The sequence below is a fragment of the Tenrec ecaudatus genome, chromosome 4 (genome assembly GCF_050624435.1).
Source record: "Tenrec ecaudatus isolate mTenEca1 chromosome 4, mTenEca1.hap1, whole genome shotgun sequence".
NCBI classification, from domain to species: domain Eukaryota; kingdom Metazoa; phylum Chordata; class Mammalia; order Afrosoricida; family Tenrecidae; genus Tenrec; species Tenrec ecaudatus.
Window position 1 is genome coordinate 80,074,177 of NC_134533.1, and position 25,590 is coordinate 80,099,766.

The 25,590-nt window shown below is 42.0% G+C and overlaps 2 protein-coding genes across 3 annotated transcripts in view; one reads left to right on the top strand and one right to left on the bottom strand.

Annotated features, from left to right (window-relative positions):
* The window catches only part of PRCP (prolylcarboxypeptidase), an 83,610-nt gene extending 73,166 nt beyond the window's left edge, over positions 1-10,444 (bottom strand). Inside the window, exons 1-2 of the mRNA XM_075546364.1 lie at positions 10,394-10,444; positions 9,752-9,967 (exon numbers count right to left, since the gene is read on the bottom strand). Coding sequence (XP_075402479.1) covers positions 9,752-9,967; positions 10,394-10,429 — 252 coding nt within the window. The 5' untranslated portion in view covers positions 10,430-10,444. The remainder of the gene's footprint in view (positions 1-9,751; positions 9,968-10,393) is intronic.
* DDIAS (DNA damage induced apoptosis suppressor) lies at positions 10,136-25,376 on the top strand. Of its 2 annotated transcripts, XM_075546363.1 has the most exons (7): positions 10,136-10,499; positions 11,025-11,239; positions 14,840-14,937; positions 15,344-15,472; positions 18,433-18,594; positions 19,027-19,144; positions 22,646-25,376. In XM_075546363.1, the coding sequence occupies exons 4-7, from the start codon at positions 15,360-15,362 to the stop codon at positions 25,232-25,234; spliced, it is 2,982 nt and encodes a 993-aa protein (XP_075402478.1). In that variant the 5' UTR covers positions 10,136-10,499; positions 11,025-11,239; positions 14,840-14,937; positions 15,344-15,359; the 3' UTR covers positions 25,235-25,376. The 2 variants fall into 2 exon arrangements, with proteins under 2 accessions (XP_075402478.1, XP_075402477.1); XM_075546362.1 differs by lacking the exon at positions 14,840-14,937 and having other exon boundaries at positions 10,137-10,499.
* Positions 25,377-25,590: the final 214 nt, after the last annotated feature.

A 25,590-nucleotide genomic window follows, 5' to 3' on the forward strand; every position in this document is an offset into this window, starting at 1 on the left:
CCACAACACAGGGAATCCAGCACCTATAAACCCCTCAGGACCCATACTGAGAGTAGCAATACCAGGAGGGGAAGGTGGAGAGAGAAAGGGGGAACCAATCACAGTGATCTTCATATAGCTCCCTTCCAGGGGGACACACAACCGAAAATGGATGAAGAGAGACATTGGTCAGTGTAAGATATGAAATAATAGTAATAATTTATAAATTATCAAGGGTTCATGAGCGAAGGCAGGTAGGGGAGGGAGACGGAAAAAGGAGTAACTGATACCAAAGGCTCAAGTAGAAAGAAAATGTTTTGAGAATGATGATGGCAACAAATGTACAAATGTGCTTGACCCGATGGATGGGTGGATTGTGATAAGAATGATAAGAGTTGTATGAGCCCCCAATAAATGACTTTTTAAAAACTTTATATGTTTCCATATCTTACTCGAAATCAAGAGGGAAAAATTGGCTAGAACCTATTCCATTTGGGCAATTAACAGTAAAACAAAAGATTGACCCTTTATCTTTAATTCAATGACCTGTAGCTGGAGGCACTCGGGAAACACAATTGCAGATGCATCAGAGATCAGGAGGGTCAATCCTCTTATCTTACAAACTGTTAGATCTAGAAAGATAGGTAGCTGAATCATGGTCACAAAGTGAGCAAAGGGCAGAACTAGAATCCAAATTTTCAAAATGTTTCAAGTACTTAAACTCTCTAAAGCACAAAGTGCCCACAATCTGCTGACAGAAAAATCTAAGCACACAGTGAAAAATCTGAAATTAATCTATACTAAAATGGTATTTTAGCAATAATTATGGTGCTTGAGGCAAGTAAACATTAAAAACTCAATTATATATGAGGGTGTACCCCCTAAAATGAATTTTTTGGTTCAAAGCTATGTACTTACATTTTTTTTACAAAACACTCTACATTACACTTAATACATTTATCAAATCTGTGATTCCATTCTTGGAAACAGTTTTCAAACTCATCTGCTTGGATGGCTGACAGCATCTCCCTCATTTTTTTTTTCTTCACCTCTTCAAATCACTGCCCTTTCATGTGCCTCTTCATTCGCGGAAACAAAAAGATGTCACACAGAGCAAGCTCAGGTGAGTAAGGTGTGTGGGACAAGAGTAGCAGGCGGCTTTTTGTCAAAAACTGGCACACTGAGATGGCTGTGTGAGCAGGTACATTGTTGTGGTGGCAAAACCATCCTCTGTCTACTACAAATCAGGCCTTTTTTGTTTCACACTGTTACACAAGCCTTTCAGAACCTCCAAATAGAAAGTTTGATGAACAGTCTGACCTGGGGGAACGAACTCCAAATGCACTACGAGTGGACATTTTCTTCCCTTCGGGAAGTTGACTGATGTCCAGAACGACGTTTGTCATCGACAGACATTTCACCTTTTGAAATAAGAAACCACTCATACACTTGAGCTTTTCCCATAGCGCTGTCCTTGTGAGCTGTGTTCAACATCACAAACAGCTCCTGCAGCATTTTTCCTGATCAAAAAACAAAATTTCACAGCTACACGCTGTTCTCTTAAATCAGCCATCACAAGAAACAAGGTTCAAGTGAAACTGCTTTTACAAAAAAATTCACTGTGCCCAGAGAGAACTTTCCCAAGTGATGCCTCTGGGTACACTAACTCAGAACAAGTTGCTTGATGCTTGCCTAGTGGGTGAAAAATGTGTACTACAACCAAAGCTCTGATCTGCCCAGCACAATTCCTGGTGTTTTTTTTTGGGGGGGGGGGCACCCCATCGTATTACTATCAAGATGGTACCTGCAAAAATCTAGAATGATACAATCCTCTATCTTATTTTTCCTTCCACATTTTACCAGAACTCAAAGTATCACAAGAAAAAAAGAATAGCTTCATAGGTCTCTCATTTATGGGTACTGTGTGAAAAAAAAAAAAAACTTCAATTAAGGCCAAAAAATTAAGTCCTCTGCCTCAAGCCTGTAAAATTATGCCCCACTGAGAAAACAACAAATAAACCACAAATGTATTATTTATGCAGCAGAAAAATTTCCACATTGATTTTTGTGTTTTCCCAGTAATTATTTTAGGTATAATTAGAAAGTATTTATATTTTTAGAGTGAAAATGGTAGCTTATACATAAAAAGCTACAAGATAAAATAAAACTATTTGTTACGAATTGACAAATAGTATACACTATTATAAGTAAGCACTTTGCATATCCCACCTCGTTTCACAACAAACCTGTGAGACGGACAGTATAATTACCCCTATGTTGCTGATGAGGTAATGGGAGGCTAGGATAAAGCAAGCACAGGACTCTACCCTGTTGCTTTGTCTCTAATGGCTGTGTTATTCACTGCTATCACATTCAAGTTCTAAGATCAAGTCAAGTTCTTGAGCCTCCAGAATTTAGACTAGGTCAGTGCATTACATCTAAGGAGAGTCATCCAAAAAAAGACGACCCCCCCCTTCCCCCAGTGAGATGAATGGAGAGCAGCTGCCAACAAAGGGGCTCAAACATTACACAAGTGTGAAGACCGCACAGGATGGGGCAGTGTTTCATTCTAATGTGCGACTGTAATGTCCTACAATTCAGAGCCAACTGAAGGCACCTAACAACAAAGGTGTAAACTACGTGATCTCTGTTGCCAGAAATGGAACTTGGCTCAGAATTAATATATTTGTGAGAGTATCCCCCAGGGAAAGCCATTAACAGATGAACCACTAATAAAAGGCAAAAAAAGATTAGAGATGTTTTCAATGTTATGCTATTGACTAAATTAATAACACCATCAATCGAATTACTTTATGCCCCAGGGGGATGATTGATAATGCTCCCAAACATAAAATGAGGATGTCTCCAAAGTACACCGATGACATATAGAAATCATGGCTATATGCCTGGATTTGGGGCTCTCACTTAATGAGAGCCCCAATCTAAGAGCAAATTGTTCTTACAATTCAGCCCTGCTCGCTGCTCACCTTCATGAAGAGATCACTGAAGATATGGGTGCTATAGGAAAGTGTGGGGAAGAAACCAGATGGTGACATGAGGGAAGGGGGAGCGGGGAGGGAGGGGAAAAAAAAGAGGACCTGATGCAAAGGGCTTAAGTGGAGAGCAAATGCTTTGAGAATGATTAGGGCGGGGAATGTATGGATGTGCTTTATACAATTGATGTATGTATATGTATGGATTGTGATAAGAGTTGTATGAGTCCCTAATAAAATGTAAAAAAAGAAAAGGAAAAAAAAGAAAGAAAAGAAAATGATTAGGGCAAAGAATGTACAGATGTGCTTTATACAATTGATGTATGTATATGTATGGACTGTGATAAGAGTTGTATGAGCCCCTAATAAAACGTTAAAAAAAAAAAAAAGAAACCAGATGGTGTAAGGCTATCAGAAGGAGTAGCGGCTGGGGTTTAAAAGGTTGTCTTCACACAAGCAGCCATCTAAGTCAGGAATCACATGGAAGAAACGTGTCAGCCTATGGGATCCAAAGATTGTAAAAATTAAAATACAAATCCAGAGGAGGGAATGGCATCAAAGTTTACATTGTGAACACCTGGTTTGCAAAGGCTAAGGAGGACAATGGAAGCCCAGAATCCACACATGGGAGTAAGCCTCCAGTGAACCCTTCTGACCATAGCTGAGGGATGTGAATAGACTTGTTGTCAGACAAGAGTGTTGTAACGTCATTGATAGCAGATGTAGTTAGGTTAAAATGCAGTACTTTATCATCTGATCTCCTTTTGACCCATTTAAAAGCTGTTTCTGTTTTAAAAATAAAAAGTAAAGGGGAAATGCACTTCGATTAAGCCTCGCCATCATACAGAACACATTAGAAAGTGGATTTTTGCAGATGCAACTAGGCTAAAATTCAACTCCTTATGATTTGATCTCCCTTTTGAACCATCTTAAATATTTTCTAGTTTTTAATGTTTTCTATATTATTTTTAATTGAGGTTTTTTTCTGTTTTACTTTGTTATTTTAGTAAGTTTGTTGCATTTTAAATGTTTTTCTGTATATAAAATCCAGGACAGCTAAACCTACAGAGACTGTAAAATTTCTTAGGAGTGTGGTAGGGGAGATTGGGGATAACAAGTATAAGAACGAAGAAAAAATATTTTAATTTTTTTAAAAAGAATGAAGAAAATATTCTAAAATTGATTGTGGTGATAATTTTACAACTCTTCTTCATCGGATTTAACAATTGAATTGGGACGTAGATGCCAATAAAACTGTTTTTGTAAAAAGAATCGAGGAGGAGGAACAGCCTAAGTCTGTTCCAAGGGGCGCAAAGACAATGACATTTATAAACAACCTAGGCCACTGTGATGAAAACGGAAAGGCGGTGAAACAGATTACGGAATTGAAAGCAGAACAGTACAGAGATGTCGAGAGAGCTCAGCCCACTGATGCCATAGCCCACAGTAGACACAAAAAACAGTGTGGGAAGACTCCGGCAGGAGTCAGTGGCCATGAGCTTACTTTACAATAACGGCCAAGATGCAGTTTTACGGCATTAAACAATCTGAAATGGGCATAGCTGGATACCAGTGGCTCATCATTGGCTTCTAGAAGAGGCATTACCACAACTGTAATGTATCTGGATTGATCTGAAATGTATAAACTGTGTGAAGAACACAGACTCAGGGCACAATGAGGAAGAAACTAGCATTTACTTTATTTGTTCCCATAAGTTCCTGCCATGTCTCAGGCCCTGTGGACGTGCTTTCGTATGGTACCATATTTAACCCTTCCAACAACCTTGGTAGACATTGCTCCCCATTTTTCACTGAGAAAAATGGTGGTCTGAAAGGACCCATGTTTCCTCCCCACTACATCACAAGTAAAATGTTCTCAGGCCTGACTTTCTCACCTGACAGGGGAGCGGGCACCCAGGGAGCCTGTTACAACACTGGCAGCAGCCTTGCTGTGTCTAAGTGATGTGCTGTCCTTTGTGACACCTCCTAATTCAGTTATTTCATATAAAACATCCCTATCAAATCAACAATATTTGAAAATCTTGACAGGAGTTAAAATAAGAATGAAAGGGAAAGAAACAACAAAGTATTTGTTGCAATTAAATGGTAGGAGCTGGAGAGAAGATGGAGAGATTTGGTCTCGTATATTATGGGAATACATACCATCAGGAGAGATCAGTCCACGGAAAAGGACATCATTCTTAGTAAAACGGAAGACCACAGTAAAACCTGTCCTGGACCAAATGGATTGACACAGTGGTTGCAGCAATGGGCTCACGTATAACTACAATTGAGAGGATGGTGCAGGACCTGGCAGTATTCCATTCTGTTGTCCACAGGGTCCCTATGAGTGGAACCCACTTGACATCACCTAACAAGTCTTAGCTTTGTTTAGATTTGCTTAAGATAGTAAGTCATCTACTCTCAACAAACTACGAGTTTTATAGGTTCTGGTCAGGACTGGTGCATGCTGTGTGGCTGGAAGGACACACAATAAACAATAAGAGTCCACATCGAAAAAGACCAATAAGATTTTCCTAACAAAGTCAAAGTTTCCCAAGAGAAGTGTCATTTGAACTGGGCATAGAAGGATGGGTTTAACAAGTAGGGAAGAGGAGTAGAGTTCCAGGTGGAATCTGTGACACAGTACAATGCACTTGGGTTCATGAGACATGCTGCTAAAAGGGCATCTGTACAGAGGTACAGAGGAACTACTGCAAGATATGAAGTTGGAAAGGTCAGCCGGGTCACGTGGTGAGAAACAATGGATAGCAAGGAATGTGGCCTTTATCCTACAAGCAATCAGTTATGCAGGACTTCTAAACAAAAAAAGCCTTTTTCACTTATTGGTATTTTTTACCAAGACACGAGGGAGCGCATGGGAACAAGCGGACGGCTAGGACTAGCTCAGTCAGTTGGATACCAAACTGCAGAAAAAAAACATTATAAAACTTGATCAAAATTAAATATTAAAAAAAATTAAATATCAAACAAAACCCAAAAAATGCCGTTGAGTTTACAAAGCTAGCCCCAACTAATGATCTATATAGCGCAGAAAATGGGAATTAATATTAAGGACCTTCACATCTTTTAATTCCATTTTCAAAGAAATTTCTGAATCCTCCTCATGTAACTATTATACATATCCATAAGCATATGTGACAATTTTTCTCAAAACTCAATGTGAACTGATGAAAGGAAAATTACTGCCACGACCATAAAAACACACATAGAATTTGTGCCCTAAAATATGTTTGTCCTAAATATAAACAAAAGAATAAAAGATGGCTGATTAAGATAGATTTTGCAAATCACCAACAATGGAGAGAAAGAAACCCCAGCCTTGAGCTGTGTTTCGAAGGAGTGAAATGGCTAAGAAAAGAATCCACGGTGAAAGCGATAAAAATGAAGAACTAACTAACGGACCATTCACCCCCTTCGACCACAGTACTTTGTCATGATTCCCAAGGGAATTTTACTGCTTCTTCGGTAAAATCATTTTCCAATTTTACTTGAGTCATGAATCCCTGAAAATTGTTTTGTTTTTTTAATGTATATAACAGACCGAAACAGAATACCCAGGTTGGAAAGGGCCAGCAAGAATGGGGTACCTCAAGTTGGTCTCCACTCATTATCCCCAAAGGACCCTTGTTTTCTGAAACGCACTGATCCTACATACAGAAATTGTGGCCAGGAAGAAAAAGTGAGTCACCTGAAGGGGAAAAAAAAAAACCTGTTTTCTAGTGCCTCTGATAAGATTAAAGTGCTTTCTCTTCCACATGCGCTCTAATTCAAATATCTTTTTTGGAGTTTTGATTTTTATTATCACACCCTCAGGAAATATTTTGAAGTGATTTATCAAGATGGACTTCTTGTGAAGGAGCAGTTGAGGGTATACAAAAAGTACAAGAGGGTTTTTCCCTCAAAGTCGGCTTCTCCCAATGTCTTGCCGACATTTGGATATGTATCTAATATGATTTTTTTTAATTTGTTTCCCCCTTACTCCCTTTCCTTCCCACCCCATTTCCCTGTAACCATCTATTTCTTTTGATAAGGGAACCTTTTTTAACAATGTTTTTCTTTCCTAACAGTGAGTGTTGTATAAAATATATCTTCATGTGATGGACTCACTTCACTCAGCATACTAGGTCCGTGTCATGAGGTGTTTGGCGGTTTCATCATTATTCCTTAGTGGTGCGTAGGATGACGTTGTGTACCTGAACCACAGATCATGTATCCATTCCTCCACTGACTGCCACTGGCAGTGTTGCCATCTTCTCGCTCTTATGAAGAGTGCTGCCATAATCATGGTGTGCACCTATCTGTTGGGGTTTGGCTCCTTACAAATGCCTGTGTAAAGATGGCTCCTTAAAGGACACAAACCAAAGCCTCTACTACCATGAGACCAGACGATCTAAATGGTGCCCAGCCACCAGTACCACCTCCTCTGATCAGGATCACAACAGAAGGTCCTGAACAGAGGAATTTTTTTTAATCTAGGTCAAAATCATAAAAAGGCCAGTTATTCCTCTGACAGAAATTGTAACCCTTACACCCTTCAAGCCTGGAATTGAACCCAGCCCAAAGGATGAACTTTCAGCCAAAAAATAAGCGAGCTTACAAAGTGATAAGACAAAGGAGGGACGTGCTCCTCAGTACAACTATCCAGTGGAGACTATTGGAACTAATATACAGTATACAAAGGAGCAGGAGGAAGAGGGAGGAGGCTTTCCTCTCCAGTAGAGAGTGACAGTCTCTGAAACCTACCCACAAGGGCAGTTTTATCCTGTCCTACAGGGTTGCTCTGAGTCGTAATTGACTTGATGGGTCAGGGTGTGTGTGTGTGTGTGTGTGTGTGTGTGTGTGTACGCGCATGCGCATGCAAGCGCATGCATGTGTGCATGCAAAGAAACTAATGGTTGTAAACATTAAATTAATCCAGGAAACAGGCACTGTACAGAGAAACCACAGGCTGCAGAAACAATGCCTTGAGGGGAGCATAACAGAGCAGAACAGACAATGTGACATTGTAAAATAACTCATAAAGTTGTCTTTCAGATCTCAAACTTCCTCCTTCTCTTCCTCCTAAAAGACCGGGTTCAACTGGTTTAAGAGATGCACAGCAAGGACACTTGTGACTGCTAAGTGACCTACAATGGTGACTCCAGTACAAACCCAGGATTTGAAATAAGAACGAGGGCATTGTGTGCATGCCTAAATAGGTAAGTATTCCAGGAGCCCTGCTTATAAATTTTCAGACTCAAACTTGGCTCAACACTGTGCGCACATTCACTGGAAAAAGGAACCAGGAAAGTGTTCATAAAAGCCATATGACTGTATCAACTGCTCACACCGGAAATGTTACCCCAAGAAACACACTAAGAAAACAGCCCTACAAAGACTGTAAGCCTGTAGAGACCCTGCTGCCTACGGCATCTCCCGAGCAGGACTCTAGTCTTTCAAGAAATGCCGAAATGCAATTTTTACTTTCTAGTCATTTTTCCCACACCCACCTCTGAGAACAAGACAGCATTTGCCCAAAGTTCCAAAGGCAGGAAGGGACAGGAAAGACAGATGAATGGCACTAGGGAACCCACAAGGGAAGTGAGAAGAGGCTGATGGGAATGCCACCAATGTCACAGAACGAAATAGATATAAAATGTTGAAAAGATAACTAATTTGCTCTGTTGACTCTCACTCAAACCACAACAAAACATTTTTTTAAAAATCATTCCTTAATCCATAAGGGGCAGTGAATTGAGGATCAACTTTCAAAGGGAAGGTGAGTATGGTAGCACAATTCGAAGAATGTAACCAAAGTCACTTCAGACACATGTAGAAACTGTTGACTTGATGTATATATTGTTCTATATGTTTTCCAAATAAAGAAGTAAAATTTAGGAGTGAAATATGCTTCCAGAAATGCAGAACTGGATGGAATGCGGTCATTTCGCAGTTTCTATTTTAGATCCAAGCTTGTTGGGAAATACCCTATCTTGAAGCCAAGCACAACAGTAAGGCTACCTGAAGCTTCTCAACGTGATGTGGCCAACCACAGATACTCTGACACCGCCAGCCCCACTCCCACCCACCCCACTCCCCCAAACACCATTTACAAGCATGGGTTTCATATTTCCAGTTGTTTAGAGAATGAGGAAGGTGGATTACTCTTCATTAAAGTGCAGCAAAATCGACTTGGTGGTAAGCATGAGACGACAGGCTGGCATTTTAGGTTTGGCAGATATTAAATACTATCTAATCATTAAACTTATTACAATTTGCACTTAAGGGCTGCCTTGAAACAAAATATGACTGTTACCTGGGAATGTGGGGGTGGGGCACTGTTTTCATTTAATCATTTGATGTAGCAAAGGAATTTGGATTCCAGTATCTTTCGGGAGCAAAGAGAGTTGAAGTGACTGTCAACAACAAAGGACCCTGAATGGAGAGTCTGAAGCCAATAACTGATATTACCTTATTGGTAATGGGAGCAAAGATTTTAAACAGCACTAGCACTTGGGGCTCTCCTTTTGCAAGTTAGGTGCCAAAGTCCTGGCAGGTCCTAGCATTAAGGAGTCTGAATTTCTGGGTGCGGGTGAAGGTAGGAGTTAAGAGGTGGGTAATTTCAGAGCTGGGCTGTGATGCCAGGCGGCACAATAGTAGCGAGGTTGGTGCTGGGACTCTTCACGAGATGAAGAGTGTGGGTGACTCATCCAGGGCAAGGAAACCTAAGTTACCGCACACCCTAACCCCTACTCCACCCCTGCCTGCCTTCTTACCTTCTGTCTGATGTAGTGAGTGGTGAAGTCCCTGGTCACTGTAAGACGGGCTATGTGTCTGGCTGGCATGTGCAGGGAGCTGAGGTGCCGCATGGCCAGCGATGGCGGGACAGAGGCCCCAGTCGCCAGGAGGGGCAGGAGCAGAATCAGGAGCAGGAGAGAGAAGCGCCCCATGGCCCAGGAAGGCAGCAACAGGCAGCCTCCGCGAGCCGGCGGCTGAGGGCGAGCAGACGCGCGGCCTGAGCCTGGCCTTGCCCAGAGCCCCGCCTACCGGCCGCCGTCCGACTCCTCCCCCCGGAACCCCGAAGTCTCGGTGCCACTGGGCACCGCCGACTTTCGCCGACTTTCGGGCGCCGCCTCCGCTCTACACTTCCTGCCTTGCCACCCTCGTCTCGGAGCCCGGCTTCATAGCGGCCACTTGGCCAGTCGGCTGCTCTATCACCCCAGAGCCACCTCCTCCCTCACCGCCATAACCTACCCTGACCCATATAGCCCACCACGCCAGAACTCCGTCTGGCCATCCCTCACCGCCCTCGGCGCCCACCCGGCCTGCCCGAGTCGCCTCAGTTCTAGGGCCACACCCACTGCCCCCCGCATATCTCATAATATAAAAGCTGCCGTGACAATTCACTCGTCGTTCACCGCAGGCCGTGGAGTCCCGGGATCTAACGCGGTCATCACGGCCCCCCTGTGGGTCACGTCCGCTCGTTGTTCCCGCTTCTAGATGAGGACGTCGGGACGACGCGAGGTGCGGTGACCTGCTCGGGTCATTCTGAGAAGCACTAGCCTCTAGGGACAAGCGCCTAGCCCCGCGGGCTGCTGGGTCGGAAGGCCCGGGCTCGGCTCCGTCCATCCCACCTCCACGCCATCCTAACCATTCCGGTAGCACCCCGGCCCGGAGTCACCCCAAAGCAGGGGTCTCCCACTCAAGCCCTCCCTCCGGAAACCTCGCCCGGCCCACGTCGCCCCGGAACCCTGCGGAGGCCCCCATGCCATCCTCAAGCTCCAGGGTAGCAAGTTCCAGGCCCGGCCCCGCTCCCTCCTCCACCCGCCCAGGACAGAGCGGTCCCTCTCGGACAGCGCCCTCTTCCGTCGTCAGGGTTCGGCCAACTCTGTTCAGTCAGAGTCGGGTCCCCTTTCCAATGGCGCCGTCCGGGCCCCCGGGCGCCCCTCCCTGCTAGGGCTTCCCCCGAACGCGGGCTGCACCGGAGCTCTGACCCGGACGAACGCCTCAATCTACTGCCACACCCACTTAACGAGGTTCTCTCCACAGAGCCCGCGGGAGTCTCGGGCTGACACCCGCCCCGCCCAAGCCGTGGAGCCCGGCCTTCTGATTGGCTCTGAAGAGGCACCGCCCCGACGTCACTTCCGGCGGAAAGGCGGCGGGAGATTCGAGCGGAAGGCGTCTGGCAACCAGCTGTGGACGCTGACTTGTGCCCAGCGCAGACATGAGCGTCTCCTCGGCCGAGTCCCGTACCACTGCCCCAGGTGAGGAGCTGGGAGCGGTTTTCGGGGGATTCCAGAGTTGCCCCACTTCCCCAGTGTTGATTTGAATGAGACTCGGGGCCCTGCCGTTGTAGTATTCGAATTTCCAGGACCGCCTTCTTGTTGCTGTTGTTGTTGTTGCTGTTAAGTGTATCTCTTGTCCGTACACTGGTCGCCACTAACATAGCTTCAACGTCGTGCTTGCTGACCAGCAGTGACAAATAACGTCCGCGCTCGTTTTCCGGCTTTCAGTCTTGTTCTTTCCAATCCAGTCTCCACGCTGTTTGGCTGAAAAAGTGCAGATCTCACTAAGACACGCCCCTGTCCTTCTGGCACTCGGGTTTACGCTCCAGGTTGAGGCCAAACGCCTTCGACGACAGCCTATGGCGTCTGGCCCTTGGCTGCAGCCATGCACATTGTCTTTTTTTTTTTCTTCTTCAGATTGTCTTTTTAGCCCCTCCCGTGCCCCACCCCCTACCAACAATTCTTTACCTTAAGTTTGTTTACAAAGCTTTACCAGTGAAGACTCCTTTCCTGATCCTGGAAGGCTGTGTTGCAAAGCGCCAGGACATATTTATTCTTTCTCCAGGTCGTTTTAAGTACCTGCCTCCTCTGTGCCAGAAGCTGCGTATCGTGGGCATACAGTGGTACACAAGAGAAATAAATTCCTACCCTAAAGGAACTTAACTGTTATGGATTTAGAATGACAATAACCTAATGGGGAATTTACTCGAGTTAGGTTGGTGTTGGTAAGACCTCTTGTGGAGGAACTGACATTTAAATATGAGAACGATCCAGCTATTCAAGAGAAGAAAAAAACATTCCAAACAGTGAATAAAACTTCACCCATGGTTACCTTGGAGAAGGGAAAGAGGTGTTGCATAGGGGCGTTGAGTTTATGTCAATGGTGGTAGAATCATTTGAAAATGGATATCAATAATGGTTGGGTAACACGATAAAGAGTATAATTGTAAAAGTTGTGCAATTGGTAAATGTTCTGTTGTGTATATTCTTGCCACAAATAGAAAAAAGTTACATGAATAGCAATGACTACAAGGTAGAGGAAAGTGTTCTAGAATTGAATATGGTGACAATTGTACAACTCTTCTTCATGTGGTTGAATTGTGTGACATGTGGATGAAGTGCTAATAAAACTTTTTTTAAAAAGTGAATAGAATGTGCAAAGGCCTTTGAAAACAGTTGTACAAGCTGGGCATCTTAGTGTTCATGAACCTAAGACCAGGGATGTAGCAAACTCAGAGGGCAATTGTATGAGAGAATTCTGAAGAGATAGATGAGATATTCAGTTGCGAGGCTAGTTCAGCATCCTAAGCTGAAAAAAATGATGGCGATCTGAATTAAGGTTCCTGCAAAATATATGGAGGGTGGTGACAAGTGACTGATGGTTGCTAGGTAGAGAAATAGACTTGCCAGTGGGTGTGATGTGAGATGAGAGGGAAAGGAAAGAAGGAAGGATGATTCCTAAATATCTGGCTTGATTTACTGGCTGCACTGTAGGATCACTTATTGAGATGGAGAAAACTGAATTAAGAACCTATATTTATCCAGGGTGGATGATACCTTCAGGACCAAGGGTGTGAGGGGCGATGCTGGGAGAGTGGAGGGTGAGTGGGTTGGAAAGGGGGAACTGATTACAAGGATCCACATGTGACCTCTTCCCTGGGAGAGGGACAGCAGAGAAGGGGGGGAAGGGAGACTCCGGATAGGACAAGATATGACAAAATAATGATGTATAAATTACCAAGGGCACATGAGGGAGGGGGGAGAGGGGAGGGAGGGGAAAAAAAAAAGAGGACCTGATGCAAAGGGCTTAAGTGGAGAGCAAATGCTTTGCGAATGATTGGGGCAGGGAATGTATGGATGTGCTTTATACAATTGATGTATGTATATGTATGAACTGTGATAAGAGTTGTATGAGCCCCTAATAAATTGTTTTTTAAAAAAAGAACCTTTATTTAGTAGGTTTTATTGCCTATTAAAACTTGAGATGCCTTTGAGTTGGAAAAACCATTTCACAGTTTATTGCTGTGTCTGTCGAGTAGTCCACCTCACCGAGCTGCGAAGGGGAGAGATGGGGCTTTCTACTACTGTAAAGAGTTCCACTCTTGGAAACCCAGAGGGGCAGGTCTTCCCTGCCCTATAAGTGAGTTGAAATCGACTCAGTGGCAGTGGGTATTTTCTTGTTGTTTGGAAGAGTGTTGCATAATAATGTAAAACTTTGGCACTTCAATATGTCCACCTACACAGAACTTATTTTAATAACCTGGGTAATCTCTCGGCTTTCCAAACAAATGCCACTGAGGCCGTACGCTCTGGTCAACCAACCTGCCAACACCTAAGACTTTTCCTCAAATGCTTTCCACCTCTAATGTCCTTATTTATATATGTATGAGAAATGGAAAGGAACCTAGATTCTCTTTGTACATTATTACTGATTTACCTTCTGAGTATTTTCACCACATTTATTGATTTTTAGAATTATGAAAGCAGTACTTTAGAATATGTTTTATATGTGTGGAAAATCACTTTTAACCTCACCATTCAAAGAAAATGCACTTAAAAATAGATTCTATTTCTAACTACCTTACACTTCCTCCTAAATCCCACTCGAAGGCAAAACTCAGTCAGTCATTCCTTGTTACATTCTCTTGTTGTTTATTCTGATAACTTTCCCCTATAGAATTCACCACAGTTGCATTTACATGTTTTGTGTGGTTACCTGTTTATTATCTGCCTCCATGGGGAAAAAATATCCAGTAACTAGATAGGACCTTTGTTTGCCCTTCTATATCCAACACCTGGTGCTAAGCAGCTATACAGCAAAATAACTAATGAATCAGTTTGTTATTTATTGTAAATAACTAATGAGCTTGTTGAGTTGGAATCTAGCTTTCTGTGATGGAAACTAAAAGAAGTGTGTTATCCTTCCCAGTAAAGTAAAGAATTAGGAAAATTCCAAGAGATGCCACATATGAAATTGTTCATAAGTCTTATATCTCATAACCTTAATATGTGCTACTCCTTCCTGGCTCTTCTTTCAGATTTTCGTCCAACATGAATTCAGCGTATTATGAGTCAGGCAGTAAAGAAAGGAAGACAGAACCAATTGGGTGACAAGTATGAAGGAAATGCTACAATGACAGCAAAAGGCTGTTATTACACAGTGGTTCCAACACATATAGTGACAATCGTTTATTGGCCTTGTTCATTTCATTTCTAATACACCAGGAAGTTAAACAGCTTTTTAGACATGCTTGTTTGATCCATTAGGGGGTAGTAAAACCTTAATTATTAAGACAATTTAGCCAGCTTTCCTTTAAATCGATAGCAATTAATGCACACACAGTTAATTTAGAAACTAATCACAAAGATTTTCTGCTCACTTAGTTTTTTTATGCGTTGGTGAGTTGCCTGCCCAATTAGACAGAAGTTCCTTATTTTTATTTGTGTCCCACACATGAGCAGAGCATCCCAGTCCCAGTTATGTTCATCCACGTCCTAACATCTAAATTTGATAACTGTAAAAAATATGTTTTGCTGAATGTCTGTAGTGTGTTGGTCCTATGTAAACTTCTATTTCAGAACTTCAAGGATGGTCGTTTCTGCTCACCGTAAACCCACTCTGAAAACAGCCTGGAGAGGACCACCTCAGACCTCCTTGGCGTCCCTGTGTTCACAAGGTCCCTACCCAACACCCTTCTTTCCAGAATTACCTTCTTTCGCTCCAAGTTGTGTAAAACTGTGCACACTAGGAACTAGAAAGGCAGTTTTTAGTTGATCCGAACCTTTTTTTTTTACCAGTTTAGGTTCTTTTAAAAATGAATGTAAACTCATGTAACTTTCTTCTTATTAATGTTCAAAACAAGATTTGGTGAGATAGAGTATTTACTTGAGCCACTCTTTTCTTTTTTTATTAATGCTTTCAATTAAACAGGAAAGGAAAATTGATAGTTCCTAACTGCACTTTGAAAGTAAAGCAAAACAAATCTGGCTATGCAGTGGAGATTCACTGATTTCCCTAAGAAATGAATGTGCACATACAATTAAAGTTTTGTCATTCATCCTAATGGCTATCTTGTTTTGTAGGACATAGTGTGAACACATGAATGGGAAAAGAAAATTTCTTCTTGCTTCTGTACTTGCCCTCCAGAATTCAAGTTTTATATATCCATCATGTCAAAAGTGCCTCTCTCGGATCACCGTGGTCTCCAAAAGGTACAAGTGTAAAAGCCTACAAACATGGAAGAGGAAGTATAAAGTATGCTGTAGATTTCCTAGGACTCAAAAGCACTTAGACTAGACATAAAATTCTCTTGGAGTTGGATTCTTCTGTTGTACTACAATAGATTCAGCTGACATTCCTCTGTTGTAGAGGTCTGTTTTGAGTAACTTCTTTGCTAACTACCTACGTTGGTGAAAAAAAAATAGCTTATTAGAGAATGCATGCCATTCTTACAAAGTGTAGCGCATTCCTGGGATATCATGCTCACTACAGCAGCACATACCCCCTCTCTGGGATACCCCTGGAACTAAAGAAGGAGTGTTTGTTTTTTATGATCTCCAGGTTCTTAAAAAGCAAAATGAACATCTTGAGAGCAAGGACTGTAGTGATCTCTGAGTCATTCGGTTTGTACTTTGCTGTGGTGCTGAGATGCAGGCCAGATGTACCTGGGGAGCCTAGATCCTCCATCTTCTTGGAGTAGAAGTCAGAAGTTCAGATCAGAGTTCTTTAAACAAAACCAAAAAAGATTAATAGTTCAAGGGAAACATTTGTTAAGTCTTAGAACAAAGACAAGACAAATACAGAGACATCATTCGCATGAGGGAGCTCATTATTAGCACGAGTTCATGATGGTGTACGAAGTGTGTGCTGAGATTCAGCCAGCAAATCTTCTTAGTCTTTTAGTTAGCATTACGTAGGGAGAGCGTGTCTGTTCTAAACCACATGGAGGCTGTGAGTCATCCTAGCAGTTACCACTGTTAAGTGAGCCTTCGCAGGTAAACTGAGGGTAAGTTCCTGTTTGTGTTCATCGTGAAATCCTCAACATCTAGCCCAGGGTTTCCAAAAGCAGGTCAACCCACCCCACCCCACCCCCTGGGGCTCTCGAATGATCCAGGGTTGCTGCAAACGCAAGTCCGGACACTTTATCCTATATTGTGGGCTATAGGACCGGAAATGTTAATTGCCCGGGGACACGGAGTAATTTTTCTGAAAAGAGGGCAGAGGGCCAAATAAGTTTGAGAATCTTTGGGTCCAACCTGTAGACTACTTCACAGAAAATGTTCAACAAAAGTTTGTTGACTGAGAGAATAAATGACAGTATGATTGTCTTAAGTCTGGACTTATGATCATTTTTAGGTTCCTGCTTATCACTGGAAAAAAACTAAAACATATTTGCCTTTGAGCAGGATCTACTCTTAAAATATAGTGGGAATATATCAAGTTTCAGAGCCCTAACAAGGTTGTATATCGGCCCTGAAGTTGTATAACTTCAGAAAAGAAAGTTAACTTCTGTCTAGCTACCAATTGCTGTTGAGTAGATTCTAACTCATGCCAGCCTCTAAACTTTGGCAAATGAGAACTGGGCTCCCTTGGGGTTTCAATTGGTGATCTTCAGAAGTAGATCTTCTATAGAAACATACAGAGTACTTCCAGCCTGCCATATGGGGCTTCTGTGGGTCATAATTGACTTGACAGAAGTGGTTTTATCATTGATTCTGTTTATTTGCAAGATGGTTCGTTACTTTCCATGTCCCTCCAGTTATTGTAAGAAGTCAGGCAGCCAATAACTAGGCTATAAGTGTAATTCCTTGAATTTGAGCCATAACTTCCCTCGCTTTTTTACCTTGAGCAAAAACCCACTCCACTTTTCCAATAATTGTATTAGCTTCCGTGCTTCCTATCAGAAGAGTTACAGGAGGCATAAGAATGAAAGAATGTGTGCGAAAGACTAGATGCGTGTAAGTTAATCTAAGATTTGCCAGAAAATGTTACATTAAGCCCTAATGTGAAGCCTTTAAGGGAGTTCTGATGTATAGGTAAGCGTTTTATCAGCTTTCCCTAGAGCCTGGAACTAATGAGTTTTTATTCCTCTAGTGCAGGGGGGTTGGTTGTGGAAGTGAGTCAGTTGCCTCACTTTATCCTATGACCAAACTCCGATATAAACTCCATCAGATTTGCATAAAACATACGCTCTTTTAAGTGCAGTGTGACAAAAGTACATGAGCAGAGCTCGAATCCCGATGATTGAGCAGCATCTCACATAAGAAACCAGCCTGACCTTTGTTTTAAGATAGGCGGGCACCTTGATGCTGTGAGGTTTGGGCTCCCCCTAGTGACTATGTGGCAGCAATCAAAGTTTTAACACTTTCTATTTGCATTCTGCCAGTCTTATGAAGCCAGATCATTAGCAACCTGTTTCCGTATTATTCATTAACAAAAGATGTTATAATAGAGCTATTTGCTGAACTAAAACCATGAAAAATGAATATCAACTGTGATAAGACAATGCAAACAGCTAGGAAAAAACATTGAGTAGAAGTGACAATAATTATGCTATTTAATATAATTATGAGAGGGAAACAGGCTCACATCAGTTTGGCAAAATCTTCACTAAATCCATTATTTACCTCATTTTATCCTTCTCCAACCATGGATTTTGCAGATGAGGAAATCAAGGCTTAAACAATTACGGAACTATCCCAAGGCCTCAAAGCCAGTGCAGGATGGTGAAAGTACAGTTGTCCGGTGCTCTTTGATTAGCAAGCCAACCCTTGGCCATTGTCAATTCATGCCTTAAAAACACGTTAAATTTACATGATTTTCACATCTAGTTTTTATAATCTGATAAATTCTCAGCATGGAGAGGGAGGGAGAAAATGAGCTGATATCAAGGGCTCAGGTAGGAAGAAAATGTTTTGAAAATGATGATGGCAACAAATGTGTTTGACACAATGGATGGATGTATGGATTGTGATAAGAGATGTAAGAGACCCAATAAAAGTATTTAATAAAAAAAGAAGATGCTGACCTGAAATCATTTAAGGAACTAAGTATACATATACCTTTGTATGAAAAGTTACTTTAATTTTTATTTTGCTTATTTGCATTTGTTTTTCGTTATATGAACCATTATTGCTAAACATCTCTGTGTTGTTTTTCTTTCATTTTCCAGATCTAATTGTCCAAAGTGTGGCTCTACTGGGGAAGCTGGAAATACTAATTATAGATATAAACTTGCCTTAAAAGTTACTGAGTCAAACAGACTACTTAGCATCACTGTGTTTGGAAGCTGTTTAGATGCGTTTTTTGGTGTTACTGCCACTGGTTTGCACAGGTAGGACTATTTAAAGCACGTTTTCCCCAAGCTACTTCTCTCGTATGGCAGTGACAGAATTTGAAGATGAGTGGTTTTAAGGTACTACGTGTTTCATTAAAAAGATGTTCAATTGACCTTAGAGAAGCACTAGTTTTTTAAAAGGCAATCAAGTGAGTGATCAATTTTTATTTCCTGACTCCATATTGTGATGATGTGTAGTCAGATTTCATTTATTCCAGCCAGCTAAACTGTAAAGAAAACACTGGTTTAAATTATAAATTCTAATTCTAATTAGAGAAATACAGAAAAGGGAAGTAAAATCATTTCAAGTTAAAGGTTAATCCAAACTGAGATTAGCATTCAAGTGGCTAAGGTGTATTGAGGCAAAAAAAGCTATCAGAATATTTGCATGACAGAAGTTATTTTACTTCTATTTTGTTTCCAACCAAGGTACATTGAAGATCCTAATAAAATTCCAGAAACATTGGACAGTGATACAGCTCAGAACCTGTTAACTAAAGCAGTTGAAACTTGTTTTCTCGGACAAAGCTTTATTTTTGGAGTGACGGTAATTGAGACCAGCTTTCTTTTTCATTTTCTGTTAAGACTTCCGTTGGGATGGAGCAATTTGAATTTTCTAAAGCGGTCTTATGGGTGATAAAGTGCGGAGGTATAAGAAACGCTTTATACTGTTTAAAAATAGTATATCTCTGAGCTGCTCAAACACATATGTGTTTACTTCCCCTTTTAAAAGTTAGAAGAGCCGACTTCGGGTAATGAATTTATTATAAATTCAAACCTGCTAAATGTTTTCTTTTTAGAGTAGGTCAGTATTTTACCCCTCAAATTTTGCTCCAACTTTGTAGAAAGATTTCCCACAACTCTGCAGTTTTTCAGTTCTTGTATCTATAAAAAGAAGAAAACTAACATTGAAAACAATGTGGGTATTGGTTAAAAAAAACTTTAAGAATAGGGTCGCTGTGAGTCAACCTCAACTCCATGACAGTGAAGATTTTTTGGTAAAAAGGAGCCTTATTGTTTTTTAACATTTTATTGAGGGCTCTTACAGCTCTTGTAACAATCCATACATCAATTGTATCAAGCACATTTGTACATATGTTGCCATAATTATTTTCTAGACATTTATTTTCTATTCAGCCCTTGATGTCAGCTCCTCTTCCCCCTCCCCATCACTCCCTCCCCATTGTGGCCCCTTGATAAATTATAAATTATTATTTTCCTATCTTACACTGACCACTATCTCCCTTCCTCCATGATTTCTGTTATTTGTCCCCTGGGGGGAGGGGGTGTCATATGTCGATCATCACGATCAGTTCCCCCTTCCTCCTATCCCTGCTTTCCCCTTGCTTTTCTGATATCACTGTTCCTAGATTCCATGTGTCGTGAGCTCTTGTGTCTAATCTGTATCTGTGCATATGCTCCGGGGTCATGATAGTGGGGGTGGTTAGAAAGCCTCAAGGAGCCAGAGGAGTATTGTGTATTTCATTGTGCTTTACTGCGCCCTGGTTGACTCATCCCTTCCCTGAGATCCTTCTGTGAGGGGATGTCTCATTGTTTACGGGTGGGCTTTGGGTCTCTACTCCAACCTCCCTTGTTCTCAACAATATGGATATCTGTTTGATGCCTATTACCTGATCCAGCAGCACTCATGATTGCACAGACTGGTGTCCTTCTTCCATGTAGGCTTGTTGCTTCTCTGCTAGATGGATGGTTGTTTAACCTCCAACATTTAAGACCCCAGACGCTATATCTTTTGATAGCCGGGCACCATCACTTTCTTCACCGCATTTACTTATGTACCCATTTTATCTTCAGTGATTGTGCCGGGAGGGTGAGCATCACAGAATGCCAGGTTGTTAGAACAAGATGTTCTTGTATTAAGGGAGGGCATGAGCAGAGACCCAGAGTCCATCCACACCTCAATGTATTGCCATATAAATATATGTGAATGGACCAGTACCTCTATTGTTATGAATTAATGTATTAACATGTATATGCCTCTGCTTCTATCCTTATCTTTGCTTCTCATCTTGTCCCTCTGTTTCCTTTCACAGAAGGATAGTCTTGATTATACAAGTCACTTAAGCTGTCAAAAGACTAGTAACCTTAAAGGATTCATCATGTTTTGGGTTTTTTGTCAAATACTTATTAAACACCTATTGTGGTCTAGTCATTGTGCCTAGGAAACAAATAAGATATGTTATCTTTTGGTCTTTTCATATTTGACTTGAAGAAAATGGGGTTTTAACTATCATTCTGAGTGAAGACCTATATCCATTAGACTTTGTGATATTTCTTTGAATCTTGGGGCTCAGTTCTTTTGGGGAGAAAAGCTTACGACTGACTCAAGCATTTTCAGAACATAGTATTATTACTCTGCCAATGAGAAAACACATTCAGAAAGGCTAGATTGCGTGTCTTGGGTCACACAGCTAGTAAGTGGGAAAAGCCAGGGCTTCTGCTTTTTTTCTGAACAGGGCTCTGACTCTAGGTCTGTGTACATATTTTAAAAGTTACAGAAGTGATTGTCGGGTTGCACGTTAAGAGAAGTGATATCACATACTTTACTCAAACCACTTCTAGAGTTCTGGCAGCTTCCTTCTTATAAGAGGGAAGAATTACCCCTGCCCATCACTCGAGTGAAACCAGATTAGAAGGATTCAATCATATCAGCTTCTGTTACCTTAGGTTCTGCAAGAAAACTAATCCACACAGAAAATTATGTTAGGGACTATTTTTCTCAATTCTTCCAAGAAATGGTACACATCTAATACTACTCTTAGAGATACACAGGGAAAAAGCTGGTTCATTATTTACAGTAGATGTCATAAGGCATGTTTTGTAAAGCCTGGAGAATGTGTTATCAGGTTCTTTGTGGTCAAAGCGTCCCTGGGAGAAATAAAGTAATGCAGATGTGTGCGAGCAGGCACAAAAGTTATCCATAAACGATTCCGCAAAGCTACATGAACCTTTGGGAGTTGGTCTGAACAGAGAGAGAAGGAAAAAAGACAGTGGAACAGAGAGCTTCAAACCTTGTTTTGTTAAAATCTTTGCAGCTTCTCTGAAAACAGCAAGGAAAGACATTCCCTAAAACGCAGACGTTTCTGGAAGCTAGCAGGAAATAGAACGAGCCCCAGCCCTTGCCATGGAGTTGGTTGTAACTCATAGGGACCCTATAGGAAAGAGTAGCTCTGCCCCATAACGTCTTAAGGCTGTACATCTTTGTTTGTTTGTTTGTTTTTCAATCATTTTATTGGGGGCTCCTACAACTCTCATCACAATCCAGACATCCATCCATCCATTGTTCGAGCACATTTGTACACTTGTTGCCATCATCATTCTCAAAACATGTGCTTTCTACGTGAGCCCTTGGTGTCAGCCCCTCAGTTTTTAGGCTGTGCATCTTGGTGGATGCCGACGACTTTGTTGTTCTCCTGTAGAGCAGCTGGTGGGTTCAAACCGCTGACCTTTCAGTTAGCAACACAGCACTTGACCCGCAGCTCACTTTCCCTATGTGATTACTGATACAAGAATCCTGCATTTTTATCTTTACTTAACAATAAGAAAACTAAGGCATTTTTATTTTAAACATGGGGAAACTACAACTCAGAGAGATTTGGGGACTTGTCTAAAGACTCATCCCTAGTCAATGCTGGAACCAGGGTTTGAAGCTTGTCTCTTACGTGCTCTTACTCCTGCTGTTCTCCCTCTAGTGTGTCAGATGCCCACAGGTCAATTTAGCTTAACCTGACCTCATGTGACAGAATAGAAGCGCCCATAGGGTTTTCTAGGATGTGATCTTTATGACAGCACGTCACCACCCCTTTCCGACACTAGGTGAGTTTAAACTACCAACTTGTAGGTTAGAAGCTGGTCATAACCATCAGGTCAGCAGATTTCCTCGCCTCTAATGCTAAAGGAAGTAAAACCAGGGAGGGTGAAAGGTGGAAGATTAGAGTTGATCTGCTTTAACCTTAACATTGTTATTTCACATTGGAGCAAAGAAAAAAAAATTGTTCTCATGTATATGTATGTATTTTTTGCACAGAATTTCAAAAACCAACATTTGGATTCCAGGAAATTCATACCTGCCCACAAAAGACAAGTTCAAGCACTAGTAGCTTCCCAGATTGTTCTGCCAGACCCAAGTGTTGCAGGCTTCACTGTCCTTGACTACTTCCATCAGCTCCTGCAGCCTTCCAACTTACGGAGGCTTCCCCATGGCACCCAGGCAAACAGCTGCGTGCCTGCTTCAGGTCTCTCGGAGAGTGCCCTCAGCAGCATGTGTGGTTCTGACCGCAGCTCCTCGTTTCTCGAGCCCTGTGGCAGGGATGCCTGTCTGAAATTCTGGCAGCCATCTCTCGAACTCACTTCCAGCGTGTCACACCTGACAGATGATGAGGGTTTTTCAGCTTCAGAACAACGCACGGCCATTGGTCTTCCCCAGAACAGAAAGTGTATCTCCTTTGCAGAGGTTCCTGGTTCCAACGGCGACCAGGATGCCCTTCAGCATTCACGGAGCCGTGGTTCATGTGTAGAAAAAAAGAATAACGCAGAAAAGCCAGGTGACGAACTTGGCTTACAAGCTAATCATGGTGATGCAGTTTATAGCAATCATCATGAAATTGGAGTTACTGACTCTAATTTGTTCCCTATGAAAATGCAAGAGCTCCTTGAGCAGAGCAATACAGAATCCCCCCACAGCGCAGTGGAAATTAAAAATAAGCATTACCAGCCTGAGCTAACAGCAGGTCACCAGCATGATGATGCAGATATCCCTTGGGGTCTCCAAGAGAGCACTGCGTGTGCGTCACCACCACGCAGACGAGAAGAGATAGCTGGTGTTTCCCAGGATTGGGGCCGTGAGGTGTGGGATGAGCTGCCGTTCTCTGAAAGCCTGGACAAGTTTCTGGCAGTTATTGAAAGTGATATTACTAAAACTCCAATAAATACCAGTAGTAGGAACTATATAGATAATGGCCATGATGAATTGCGTACAGGCCACATCAGGTTATCTGTGACTCCCCAGAGAACTGCTGGAGCCCTGCCTTCACCACCTACAGCTTTAAGATCACCTCAAACAACGGCCAAAGCAAACTCTAGCGAGGACAGCTTCCGTTCCAAGTGTGAAGCAAATCCAGGTCCTGGTGTTCAAAAGAAATCACAACCAGATCACACAGAGACTGTCTCTGTAAGTGCTAATAGAAGAGAGAGTTCTGATTATTTTCTACCGAATGCTTATCTATCAGTTATATTTTCATCTTCAATAGCGTCTGAAACAACCATTCCTAAGAAAACTAGCATTTCACCCAAGCCCAGTGCCTCAGAGAGTGGCCTTTCTTTTCTCAATGTCAAATATACTAATGGAGAAAACTCACTTGCCGAAAGGAGAGAGAAGTTGGCCTCTTTGTGTTCTTGGAAGTATGCTGTTTCTGATCTGTGCAACTTGGAAAAGAAGAAGTATTATAGGTGGCCAGAGAACGAAGATGACAGTCTTACAATTTGCAGGCAACTCATATATCCTGTAGAGCCTGCTTGCAGCAGTGCAAGTCCAAACACACTGAAAGAACTGCCTCATGGACCTTTCTGTAACTTAACACAGAGTTACTCTTGTCACCTTGGACATAGCTACAATGCGTCTGCTGATCTCTTTGATGTTAGTGCTAAAGAAATGGAAATTGCGACCCCGATTACCAAAAGATCACCGGATATTGGTTCACTGTGGGAACAGTCTTTGAAAGAAAGTCATCGTGCAGAGTCGTGTTTTTCACTAAGATCACTTTCTAAGAGCTCAAGCCAGTCACAAAAATTAGCCACACAAAACATCTTGGCTGTGGCCTCAAGAACACACTCACCACCTCACTTTCTGTCAGATTCAGAATATGAATTTGAAGATAGCCAAGACTTTGTTCCATATTCACAATCCACTCCCATTTCAAGAGTCCACCAAACAAGAATTCATGAAGTAAAAAGAGCTTTCGAAAGACTACCTGCCTTTTATTCAGATATGGATGCTAATTATAAAAAAAGAAGGATTTCTTCTGAAATTGACACACAGCCAGGTACTCCAAATGGTCCAAAAAATAAAAACACAAAGCTCCAGATATCCCAAACCCCTGTGGGACAGGGTACTACACTGGTGTGTCTCCACGACAGCCCTGCTGTTGCTGGCTGCTTCGAGCCTGGAGACAGTGACTGGGTGCCCCCTACCGCAAGAAAAGAATTTCTTTCAGATAAGCTTCGATTCTGCTTTGAGCCTGGCCACAGTGACTGGGTGCCCCCTACCACAAGAAAAGAATTTCTTTCAGATAAGCTTCGATTCCAAAGCGTGAGTCTAAGAAAGGGCCTAACCACCTGTATTTCCCCTTATCAAAAAGAGTTACCAAGAAAGAGGCTAAAACCTGTTCAACAGAGAACAGAGAAATGTTTCATTAAAGAGTTAAAGAATAAACTTCCAATAGTTACAAAACCGAAAACTCCTAATTATGCCTGTAAACATTCAGGCTGGACTTCAAGAGAGTCACCCAGTTGTTCAAAAGTCAAGAGTTGCCTCCCATTCTCTGAAAACCGACTTTCTTCAGTGCCTGAAACTAGTCATACTTGGTCTCCGGAATTGTTTTCACAAAAAGTCACCTGAACACAATTACTAAACCTCTTGCCATCACCTCTGTATGACTGGCTGGCCATACCATCAGGACCAGAATCCTGTACAGGTTTGTGGCTGACCAGACTTTACTTTCAACTACTGCTCCTTGAACCAATAAATTTTATTGAACACATACTTATGTGACAAACTCTGTTTGATTCTGTCATTCCATTAAAAATATTCAGCATATTGCTTATTGAGTTCAGTCCTGAGGCTACTTTGAGAATTAAATAAGATACCATTTGTGAACATGATACCTGCTATCAAACTCTGCTTATTTTATACCTTCGCATCTGCCAGTGCCAGCTTCCATTGACCTCTTTGTTTGTGTAATATTTGAAATGAGC

Bases quoted from the DNA above. Each gene is read 5' to 3' on its own strand.
- DDIAS (XM_075546363.1), top strand. From the start codon at position 15,360: ATGAATGGGAAAAGAAAATTTCTTCTTGCTTCTGTACTTGCCCTCCAG. The intron at 15,473-18,432 runs GTACAAGTGTAA...TTCATTTTCCAG, and splicing joins ATCACCGTGGTCTCCAAAAG to ATCTAATTGTCCAAAGTGTG. The intron at 19,145-22,645 runs GTAATTGAGACC...TTTTTTGCACAG, and splicing joins GCTTTATTTTTGGAGTGACG to AATTTCAAAAACCAACATTT.